Raw genomic sequence first — 11,638 nt, forward strand, 5'->3', positions numbered from 1 at the left:
GAATTCAAAAATTATAGCAAAAAAACAAAAAACAAAAAAAAAACCTCAATCCCATCACAGACCTCAGAGGTACGGTACCAGTTTGAGAAACACAGACGGGTAGGAACACCCACCCATTCCCTCCCCCCACAAGTCCACCTGCCCTACAGTCAGCTTTACCTCGCCAGATGACATCACGCTCGCTTGCTCTGCCTTCCAGCTGGAGGCCTCCACGTTTCTATTCAATCACCTACTTACCCCACCTGCCTCTCTGATCCTCACGTACATCGGTCCCCTGCCAGCCTCTCCCAGCACTCGTACCATCCCCCGTAACACCCTCATAACACCCCATTCAGTTGAAACACCACCCATTCTTTAGGATCCAGCTGAAGCCCACTTTCCTCTACGGTTGTCTTCATCTGACCACTTCATTGTGTAGGCATTGTTGCTGTCTCCAAAATGTTGGGGTGTTTTAGTCTGAATGACCTATCTAGCCGTCAACTACAACCGCCTTGTATTTTCCTCTGATGATTTCAGAGACCTACAACTTGTCTCCCAAACTAGACTCTTAGCCTCTATACAGCCCTGGTGTTGTTTTCTTACTTTTTTCTTTGTACCCTGGCAGAAAAGGCTCTTGAGCAGGACACACAGTAAATGGCTAATGGATTCTTCTTTTCCTATATGACTTACTGTTTAATCTACTTGGCTTCCAGTGCTACTGAAGGGATCCTCACCCTCCAACCACTTCCTTCTCACCAGGTACCTTTCTGTCCCCCATCTCCTCACTCCGTAGGTCAGAAAAGAGTGGGAAGTATAAGCATACAGACATTTTCATGGAAAAGTGCACAAAGAGACCCAGATGCCAGATTATATGAGGTCCCTAATTTTACTCTTAACCATCTGCCCTTTTCTTCTGATGAATTGGTCATGGTTTGTAGTTAGGTATTTATGTATTTGTGGATGGCATTGTGCATCTATGTGCCTGTTGTACTCACTAGATTATAAGCCCTTTGAGGACAAGGAAGACATGTGCCTATTTTGCCCCCCATGGTATCCTAAGCTCAGCATAAAGCCAGGTGCAAAGTAGGTGCTGACTACTGTTATTGAATGAACAAAAGAATGAAGAGAGAGTCCAGACAAGGGGCTTTGGCAAGCCTTTGCATTTCTTATAGCCCCAGTGGAAACAAAACAAAACTCTCCCTGCTCTTTCAGACGACACAAGATGTACAAAGAGCAGCTCAACCTCACCTCCAATGACGCTCCCCTGCAGCTCCGACTCGAGGCCAGCTGGGTCCAGTTCCACCTGGGGATCAGCCGCCACGGGCTGTACTCCCGGTCCAGTCCTGTCGTCAGCCAACTCCTCAAGGACATGATGCGCTTTCCCACCATCAGTGCTGGTGAGATGCACTGGGTTAGGCGGGATGCGCTAACTTTCTCCCGGAGAGGCTGCATAAACCATCTTAGACTGAGCTCTAGGGTGAAATATTAAAGGGTTGGTTCTGACGTGTGGTAGGACTGTAAGAAGATAAACAGACCCTGATCTTTTTCCCTTTGAATGAGATCTTATCACTCTAATCTCATCACCACCGCATCAGAGAGCCAGAAGAAAGCATTTCTGTACACATTAAGAATGGTGGTTGCTATCATTTATTGTGAGCTTCTCAGAAACCTGGCAACTTTCTTTTATACAATCACAATATGACATAGATATTATCATGGCCATTTTATAGGTGGGGAAACTGAGGCTCAGAGAGGTTAAGCAACCTGGCCAGAGACCCAGTGGTGGTACTGGGATTCAAACACAGCCCGACCATCCCACGTCTGTGTTCTCAAGCACTCCAACAGCCTAGTCACTAACAAGGACCAGACTAGCCTCGATCACACCCCAGGAGCTGCTGGAGCATCTACTCAAGGGCTAGAGGGCATGGGGCCTGGGATGGAGCAAGGTGGAGGCTGTAGCCAGCTGGGGCCCCCAGCCATCCCCTGTTGAATGGATAAGGGCCCCAGGTTGCCTCACCATCTCCCCTTCTGTGGTCTGAACCAGAAGGTTAAGGGTGCTGTGTGGTGAGCTCTCCTAGGAGCAAGGCTGGACATTCTCACTCCCTTCTCTTCCTTTACAGATTACAGTCAGGACGAGAAGGCCTTGCTTGGGGCATGTGACTGCACCCAGAGTAAGTGGCCCAACCCTGCCTCTGTCCAGCCCCCTCACCACCACAGCCCCGTGAACCCCTGGACCTGGCGGCAACATGAGGAACCCGCAGAGTGGGTTCACAGAGGAACTCACTCTGTGGTGGTCCTGGTCGGAAGCTGAAGGAGCATGAGTCTCTCTGCTCAGTCTCTAAGAACTCGACATTTCTCTCCACCCATCCACCCACATAGCCACCCACACAGAAGAAAAGGCATTCAGGAGGGGCTATTCCTAGGGTCCTGCTGGAGAGCATGTGGTCCCCTTTGTCATCAGAATCATCGGAGAGCCTATTAGGAATGAAAAATCTCAATCCCCAATCTGATGTTCCAAATCAGAACCTGGATTTTAACCAAATCCTCAAGGGGTTGGAGGACATTTGTAGGTCTCAGAAGCAGTTGCCCTGGGCAGCAGTTCCCAAGCTGGCCACATTCTAGAATTACCTGGAGATCTTTAGAAAGTACTGAGGACTGTCCTCTACCTCAGGAAGTCTTGGCTCAATGGGTCCAGGCATCAGAATCTTAAAGCCCTCCAGGTGAGTCCAATGCAGCCGAAGTTGAGACCCACTGGGGTAAACAACGACTAGAATAGAATCAGAAAGACAGGCAGGAGATAGAGCAGCTCCCAGGGTGCCACGAGTCGGGTACAGTTGTGCCTGGACACAGAGCTCCCCAGCCCCCAGAGTGGCCAGGCCACCCACTGGCAAGTCACCGCCTGTGATGAGTAACCTCATCCATTTACTTCAACACACTGATCACACATAGAAATTCTGGTATGTGCCATGATGGTAAGGCTTCGGAAGAGCATTTGTAGGACCCGGGGCTTCCCTTTGCTTTGGCCTAGCACCTGCCCACCATTTGCCATGTTATAGAACACAAAGGTGAGTAAGGTGTTGTCCCAACCCACGAGGGGCTCACAGCAAGGCCAGGATGGGGCAAAGCGAGTGAAGTAGCCAGAACGCAAAGTGTCAGGAGGCAGGGCCGAGTGCGAGGTGAGGAAGGGGCGCCACAGGTGTGTCAGTCCCCAAACCCTGTGCCGGCCCAGGTGTGCGGTCGGAACTAGAGAGAGATGCAGATAAACGAGTCCAATGCCATGTAACAGGTGGCAGAATCAGAATACACAGGGGTCCCTGGGAAGCACAGAGGGGACCATATCAGTTCTTCTTAGGAAAACATCGTTTAGGGTTTTCAGTGAGGGTTTATCTCAGGAAACCTGCAGCATTTACCCTCTTCCCATAAGAACAGACTTCAGGATTGTCTTGAGCCCCACCCTGGACATGCTCTCCATGTCCTCACACACTAGAATTTACCCTGCAGTTTTCGAAAGCAAATGCTGGTCTTTAGGATCTTACCATATAAGAACAAAAAGAAATCAACTGGGTTTTGTTTTTTTGAAGGACCAAAAGGTCACAGCCCTGAGGTTAGGCTCAGAGACAGTGTTCACTCTCCCTTCTCCCCCCTCACAGTTGTGAAACCCAGCGGGGTCCATCTCAAGCTGGTTCTCAGGTTCTCAGACTTCGGGAAGGCCATGTTCAAACCCATGAGGTAAGTGACCGCCTTCCTCACCTCCGCATCCAGCTGCAGCAGCCGTAAGGGAATCGGACCAAAAATCAGTGAATGTGGGCAGGCTAGGGAGGGGATCTCCTCTTATATTCGGGTATAAAAACAATAATAAATCTGCACATTCACCCAGTCACCACCCCTCACCAGATCCGGGGGCTGTATTCTCTGAGGAACATCTTATCTGGACCCTTGGGATGGCAATGATTTTTATTAAAACTTAGAGCTAATTATACGGCGGGAGCTTTACTGTCATTTTTCATATGTGGGCAGGAAAACCACTCACACTGGCCATGTTTTATGTGCGGGAGAGGACCGGAAGTCCCGGCCCCTCCTCCTTCTCTACCTCGTCACTTACAAACGACCTGCAGAGACTGTCCAAACCAACTGGTTTTCTCTCTGGGTAGCATGCAAGAATTTCCAACATTGGGTCACAGAAGCCCTTGTCTATCCTGAGGCCATCACACAAAGTTTAATCTGCATTTGTATAAAATTTCATCCAAAGCCAAACAGCATCATTTTAAAACGTATTTCTTGAAAAAGCATGCATTTTTTTCTATACGTCATTTAAAGTAAAAACAAAAACAAAAAACAAACCTGTCTCTTATTAAAAAGGAAAAGTACCAGTTTATCTTGGGATAATATAAACTATGGTCATAATTAAAGATCGTATTTTTCATGTAATCTATGGACTAGAGACACTGAGAAATGCATCAGCCCTTATCAAAGCCTGAGAAGCCCTGATGTAAAAAGGATTTTCAAATTTGAAGTCCCATCTAGGTGGGCCATACAGAAACGGGGAAATGATGTTTTAGAAAATTCTAAAAGGTGCTGGAGAGACGGTGGATCCTGATGGATGGAACTCAGGAGTTCAAATGTGTGGACGGGGCCCCGTGGACATGCTCCTTGCTGCCCCAGCGCCGGGCGGCGACGCTGGTGAGGAGAAGAGGGGCAGGCACGCCGGCACACGGAGGCCTGTCCTTCCAAGGTGGCTGCACCTTTTAAAAACAGGACACCTGATTTGGCAACGCCTCGCCGTGGTTTCCAGGACGTGTGTTTTTTGGCAAAGTGCACGTCACTGTTTCAACCGCTGGAGCTGTTTACAGCTTTGGGCAACATTAGGTGTGTTTACATTTGAGTTGCTTCTGCAGCCCTCACGCTGTCCCCCAGGGCCAATCTCTCTTGCACGGGTGTTCACAGCAAGGCAAGTCAAGCTTGGGGCCAGAGGCCACGCTGCCCTGAAGAACTGGGAGGCACCTTTCTGAACATTCATACCCAGCAGCCCCGTCGCCCTCAGGCAGGCGTGGTGCTTTTCAGGAATCCATTCGCAATTTTAAAATGTGTATAAATCAATATCCTCTGAACCAGCCTCCCTCGAGCCTCCGGCTGGGCTCACTCTTGGGACCCAGCTGAGGCTTCTCTGAAGGGATGGGCTCATTTTTTCACCCTGTCACCCTAAGACCTGGACCATTTCTGCTCTTCAAATGTCAGCTGTATTAAACTGCATCCCTAGGACGCTTTTCCTTCTAGAAAAGGCCCGCCTCCTCCCCCACCTCTAACTCTGGACGTCTGGGTCTCTGCCCCTTTGGTTGGCCAGAAGGTGCCTCTCTCCTGTCTACACCTGCCCAAGAATGTCTGTATTTTCCCAACTAACCTACCTTTTAAAAGGATCAGCCGCGGTCCCTGAAAGTGGCTCAGAGAGGAGATGTGGTCCAGGGAGCGTCTGCAGGACCGGGTCTTATAGGAACCCCGAGAATCTTCTCCCAGCCGTGGGAGCCACGGGCTGTCCCTGGCGGGTCGTTCCATCAGGCACACATGGACACTGAAAGCATGAAAGGCTGTTTTCCTCTCCCTCTAGTCATGCTTCTCAGCCCTCTCTGCTCAGGCTCCCACCAAGTCTGGGTCCAGGGCGTGAGTCCTCCCTTCCTTCCAGACAGCAGCGAGATGAAGAGACACCCGCTGACTTCTTCTACTTCATCGACTTTCAGAGACACAATGCCGAGATCGCAGCTTTCCACCTGGACAGGTAGGGTCGGGCCCCAGGGACATGGCAGGGACGGGCGCTGGGCAGGACCTCAGGCGGGACCTCCCTGGTGCTTCTTCCTTCACGCATCCTGTCTTCCTCACGAACCTCAGTGATGCCTTTGAACTCAACACATCTCCCGTTCAACCCCATGTTTGAAAAACACAAGGCCTCTCACGTGGTGAAAAGAATGACCCAGAAGAAAGCTAACCACCCTGTCAGGCTGCTCAGGCTGCCACCTTGGACCTGACCTTGCCCTTCGCTCTGGTTTCCTGATTGGAAACAGGGAGAATACTTCCACTCCCATAGATCCCCTTTCCCCCAAAGGTGAAAGCACATTTCTCAACTTCCTCCCCTCCCATTTGCCCGTCGTGGCCCCTCATGGTGTGTTCTAAGGACCGGCAGCCGGGGCCCCACCCCAGGAACTTTTCAGAATCCAGAAGCTCGGGCTCACCCTGGCCGGTCTGAATCAGAGCCTGCATGTGAAGGAGAGCCCAGCTCACTCGTACGCCCAGTGATGTATGAAGAGCTCTGACCTGGAACATAGCGTGGACTGTAGGAAGGCTTGTCCAGGAGGCTTGCTGGAATCGGGATTCCTTTGCCACCCCTTCTCCCAGCCCCTTAGACACAGGTTTGCCCTGGGCACCGTCAGCTCCGTACTGCAGGGCGCCCTGGGCTGGGGGTGGTCAGGAACACCCATCCATTTCTAAGGGGCAACCATCCAACCCCACAATGATCCCCCAATGTGAACAGGGCTCTCTCTCCTTCAGGATTCTGGACTTCCGACGGGTGCCACCCACCGTGGGGAGGCTAGTCAATGTCACCAAGGAAATCCTAGAGGTCACCAAGAATGAAATCCTGCAGAGTGTTTTCTTCGTGTCTCCAGGTAGAGTACTGGCCCGAGCGATGTTCTGGGTGTAGGAGGGTCGGCCCCTGTGGCCACCGATGCGTTCCCAGTGGTCTGAGCACCTGCCAGCCCTTGTTGGGGTGGGTTATGCTGCCATCAGACTCCCCCACCCTGGCCCACCCAAGCTTCACACCCGATGAACTGGGGATGGGAAAGGGTCGCGGGTGAGATGCCACGTAGCCTGTGTGGGCATGGACAAGGCCAGGCCCCCTGGACTCAGATGTCACCCGCGCGAGCACAGCATTCTCATCATCTGGATGGGAGGCTGGGGCCCACACTTTCTCTGCTCTGAGACATTTGAAAAATTGGTACCCAGGATGCTCAGTTTAAAAGCACTAGCAAGCCCCGACATCTGGGAGGGCAATACTGTCTTCTCCTTGCTGCTTGTGTCCAAGCTGTGAGATGAGGCCTTCCCCTCCCTCCTGGAGGACTTTCCCGGGGTGTGGGGTGGGGACAGGAACACGGCATTGCTGCCTCCTTCTCTTATTCCTTCTCTCTCTCTCCTCCCGGGCCCTCCAGCCAGCAACGTGTGTTTCTTTGCCAAGTGCCCGTACATGTGCAAGACCGAATACGCCGTGTGTGGCAACCCCCACCTGCTGGAGGGCTCCCTCTCCGCGTTCCTGCCGTCCCTCAACCTGGCCCCCAGGCTGTCTGTGCCCAACCCCTGGATCCGATCCTACTCGCTGGCAGGGAAAGAGGAGTGAGTTGGCCTCCTGGGCACGATGCCCATGCCCACGGCCTGGCCGTCTGGTCCCAGAGAGGAGCTGCACCCCTGCAACGAGGCCTTGCCACCAGCCTGGCTCACGGACCCCCAAGCCTCAATCATTTCCTGATCTCACACCGATCCTAGGGTCAGCGGTGTCTGTTCTCCCCCTTCGGTTCACGCATTCAGTTACAAACAGCCTCCTACGTGCTGGGGGTACGGAGACAAGCGACAGAGGCTTTCCCCAGCCTAGGGGGACGGTCAGATGAGCAGGCCAATCACGAAAACACGGTGTCACACTTGCTGTCATACAGGGAAGCAGTGGGGGCCCGCAGGAGGGACACCTGCTTCTCCTGAGTAAACCCTGGGAAGCCCAGGCCCCCCAGAGTCGGGATCAGGGAGGCAGGGTTTGGGGGGGGTACAGGGAGGCGTGAGGAGGGCCCCCAACACCTTGCCATCTTGGCTTTTCCAGCCCCAGGACTTCTTCTCCCCCTCAGGTGGGAGGTCAATCCACTCTACTGTGACACCGTGAAGCAGATCTACCCGTACAACAGCAGCAACCGTCTCCTCAACATCATCGACATGGCCATCTTCGACTTCCTGATAGGTAGGTCCCCACGCTCGGGCGCTTGGTGACCGGGGTCTCGGCTGTGGGGCTGGGATTCGCCATGACCCTGGGCCATGAGCTCGAGCCTGGACCATGAGGCCTGTGCAACCCTGCACAGCCCACAGCCTCGGAAGCAGTGGGGGTCCCAGGGGACAGAGGTTAACAAACTCCCCTCTTTAGAGAGGACCTCAGAAGGCGGGCACGTGGTGGGAAACCCGTCCACATGAGGGACTGTCTGCTCGCCTAGCTCCCCTCTCCCGCTGCACCGTCACTAATAACCGTGGGAAACGGCGTGGGGTCCTGGGTTCAGACTCCCAACTCAACTGCGGACCGGCCTCTGGGCCCGGGGAGGATGGAGAGGTCAGACGCACCTGCCCTCCTTTGCAGGAAATATGGACCGGCACCATTACGAGATGTTCACCAAATTCGGGGATGATGGGTTCCTCATTCACCTTGACAATGCCAGAGGGTAAGTGTCCCAACACCGCTATCCCCCGCCGTGGCCCAGGTGTAGCTGCTCGGGGCCAACCGGAAGCCCACGAGGATGAGGCCCTTCCATGGTCACGTTCCCAGTCGCTCTGCCCTCCTCGTCCCATTCCCTTTTTCCCAGATCTCTGCCAAGTAACGGTGGATTCTCCTGAGACTGGTGCTAGTCAGTTTTCCACATTTTCACTCTGTGGCTCAGTCCTGAACGAACGATGCTTGGTAGTAGCCTCTTTGCACAGAGGCCTTGGGGAGCTGATCGAGGACAAGGGGGCTGGCCCCTGGCATTTTACCCCCGGCTGTGAGTCAGAGCAAGGCTGAGGTAGAGGAGAGAGGAAACCATTCAGAGTAAGGTGTGTAGGGCGAGGGGATTACCCTGAAAGCCCGTCTCCCCTTCCAGGTTTGGACGACACTCCCAGGACGAACTCTCCATCCTGTCGCCGCTGTCCCAGTGCTGCAGGTGAGCTCCCAGTGCCAGGGCAGGTGGTAACTGTGCCCTTCATCCCACTTGCAACTAGGCTCTGGAGGTCCTCGCGTTCATTGGTCTAGGACCCCAGGGGGTAGGGGCACAGGCATGACCTCATTCCTTGTCCACCTACAGAATTTTCCCCAGCAACACCTCCCTCTTCCATCTGGCCACACAGGATGAATGAGGACCTCATCTTTTAAACCCTTCAGTCGCTAACTTTTATCTCGAACCCACCTAGAGAAGGGCTCACCCTTGCAGAGGCTGATCGTCTACAACACGACTCATCAGAGCTCTGCTTCACTCAGCACTCAGAGCAGCTCGTAAATACCACTTGTTCACCATCCGAGTAAACTCCTGATTAGAGTCCCATAAACTGGGGGCGTCTGGCAGGCTCAGTCAGTATAGCAGGCGACTCTTGACCACGGGTCATGGGTTCAAGCCCCAGGTTGGGTACAGAGATCCCTGAAAAATAAAATCCTTAGGGGCGCCCGGGTGGCAGAGCCAGTTGAATGTCTGACTCTTGGTTTTGGCTCAGATTGTGATCTCGGATTTGAAGGATCGAGTCCCACATTGGGCTCAGTGCACAGTCTGCTTAAGACTCTCTCCCCCTGCCCCTCCCCCCTCTAAAATAAACAAATCTTTAGTAAAATAAAAATAAAAATCTTTAAAAAGCCCTATAAACTCATGTCAGATTGAAAGGAAGTATGTGGACTTAGCGTGGCCTCCCTGCTCTAGAGAATGTCGAACCCACTTCCACAGCCTCTCTGTGTCAGGAGTCAGGCTGGTGCATGGGTCCGCTGGCTCAGCTGCGGCTTCCAGAGCTAACTGGAAACACGGGAGGCACGCCTAGCAAAACCGCCTCATTCATTTCCAGCTGGAAAAGTCTGAGCAAAGCATGTTCTTTATCCGCTTCTTTGGTTCATTTAAACGTGCCTCCCTGCAGCGCCCCGGCCCTACGAGCAGGCTAGGCGGTGGTTGCTGATGACAAGTCGGATACTTAAGCTGCTCACAGATTGGAGTGCAAGTCATTCTCAAAAAAGAAATCAAGATCCTAAAGTCGAGACTGGCTCCACCCCATCTATACCCCTCTAAGAGTCTGACAGGGAAATCTAAAACTCGCAAGAAACAACTTAGGCTGAGGGTACCTATGGCTTTCGAGATGGCAAACCTCTTCATCATTTCGCCTACGAGAAACTTCTCTCGGTGGCTTTAAATCTCCTTCAAATGTCGTTAACTGTCACTTATTTCCTTTCCCTGGTTTTCAATAACATGTGCTTGAGAAGACACTGGGGGAGAAGGCTCCCAGAACATCAGCTACAGCAGCTGTTTGTGGAGTAAGAAGTTCAGGCGCTTTTCTGTTCACATTTACTCATTTGTCTCCTATGGCTCTGTCCTTCCAGGATAAAAAAGAAAACGCTTTTGCACCTGCAGTTGCTGGCGCAGGCCGAATACAGACTCAGTGACGTGATGCGGGAGTCTTTGCTAGAAGACCAGCTCAGCCCCGTCCTCACAGAGCCCCACCTCCTGGCCCTGGACCGGAGACTCCAAATCATCCTGCAGACAGTGGAGGGGTGCGTGGAGGCCCACGGAGAGCAGAATGTCATAGCCACTGACCCAGCACAACAGTCCGCCCCAGACTCTAGCCAGGCTAACTTGACAAGCTAAGGGCGGGATGAAGCCAGACCTCAGGAACTACCCCGGAACCAACCATGTACTCGGGTGCGGACCACTGCTTCCTCGCAGCCCCAGGAGGAGCTGGGTCAAGAGCTCTGGAAGAGGTAGGGCACTGGGATGATTTCACAAGAGCAAGAGGGATCCGCTGAACTTTCTTCCTTGGTGCATGGCTTCTCTAGTGGACTTCCTTGGCTCCCTGTTTCCCAGAAAGTACTGTTTCATCAACGCTACAGACCATGTCCTGAGTAAACTGGGAAATCTGGATAAGAGTCGGGCTTGGAAGGTTTGGAAGCCTTGTCCCAGGAAAGAGTAGAACAAATAAAATTAAAGGACACCATGGACACCTAGCTGACATCCAGATCCTTATTGTATCTACAAGGATAATTTTTCTTTTCTTTTCTTTTTATTTTTTACAAGGATAATTTCTGACCCAGATAAAACATTTGGCATCTCAGAAGCAGACCAAAAAAAAAAAAAAAAAAAAAAACTAAATATGGTAGCTCTCAAACCGGTCCAAAGTAGACTTCACCCTTTCTATTTCTGCCCCCGTCACTGTGGCCCAGCTGAATACAGTAATCCCTTGACCAGTCCAAAAGTAATTTCTTGGAAACATTGTTACAAGGGGTAAAAATAACAGAGGAATTTGCTCAGAATATCTGAAAAGGGATGTTTTCAATCTGAAGAATATTTAAATACCAACCAAAACAACTATGTCAGATTTAGCCTCCAGCAACAAGAGAAAGAATTGTACCGGAGGGGAAACCAGTAGTCTTGAAGGGGAACAGCAGGTGCATGAGCCTGGACTCGGGCAGGAGAAAAGCCAGGGCCTCCCACTGCCCACCCACCACAATGCTCTTTCCCGTAAGGTCCTGGAACGGTCACCCACCTGCCCCCAAAAGCAGCAGGAGGCTCTCTGAAGAGGCCTGACACTCTAGATGTCCCTCCCCTCAGCTGCTTTATCGAAAAAGGACTCAAGTTGACTTTTTTTTTTTTTTAATATTTTATTTATTTGAGAGTGAGCAAAAGAAAGAGAGCACGAGTTGGGCCAG

General features: G+C 52.2%; 1 protein-coding gene across 2 annotated transcripts in view; it reads left to right on the top strand.

Annotated features, from left to right (window-relative positions):
- The window catches only part of LOC111158177 (FAM20A, golgi associated secretory pathway pseudokinase), a 47,383-nt gene extending 36,447 nt beyond the window's left edge, over positions 1–10,936 (top strand). For both annotated transcript variants that reach the window (XM_022520079.1, XM_022520080.1), the window contains 10 exons: positions 1,192–1,376; positions 2,100–2,150; positions 3,630–3,708; positions 5,657–5,749; positions 6,517–6,632; positions 7,173–7,353; positions 7,854–7,963; positions 8,351–8,432; positions 8,847–8,906; positions 10,316–10,936. In XM_022520079.1, coding sequence (XP_022375787.1) covers positions 1,192–1,376; positions 2,100–2,150; positions 3,630–3,708; positions 5,657–5,749; positions 6,517–6,632; positions 7,173–7,353; positions 7,854–7,963; positions 8,351–8,432; positions 8,847–8,906; positions 10,316–10,580 — 1,222 coding nt within the window. In that variant the 3' untranslated portion in view covers positions 10,581–10,936. The remainder of the gene's footprint in view (positions 1–1,191; positions 1,377–2,099; positions 2,151–3,629; positions 3,709–5,656; positions 5,750–6,516; positions 6,633–7,172; positions 7,354–7,853; positions 7,964–8,350; positions 8,433–8,846; positions 8,907–10,315) is intronic.
- The last annotated feature ends 702 nt before the right edge of the window (positions 10,937–11,638 follow it).

This window comes from Enhydra lutris, unplaced genomic scaffold (genome assembly GCF_002288905.1).
Source record: "Enhydra lutris kenyoni isolate GAN:26980312 unplaced genomic scaffold, ASM228890v2 scaffoldscaffold57, whole genome shotgun sequence".
NCBI classification, from domain to species: Eukaryota; Metazoa; Chordata; class Mammalia; order Carnivora; family Mustelidae; genus Enhydra; species Enhydra lutris.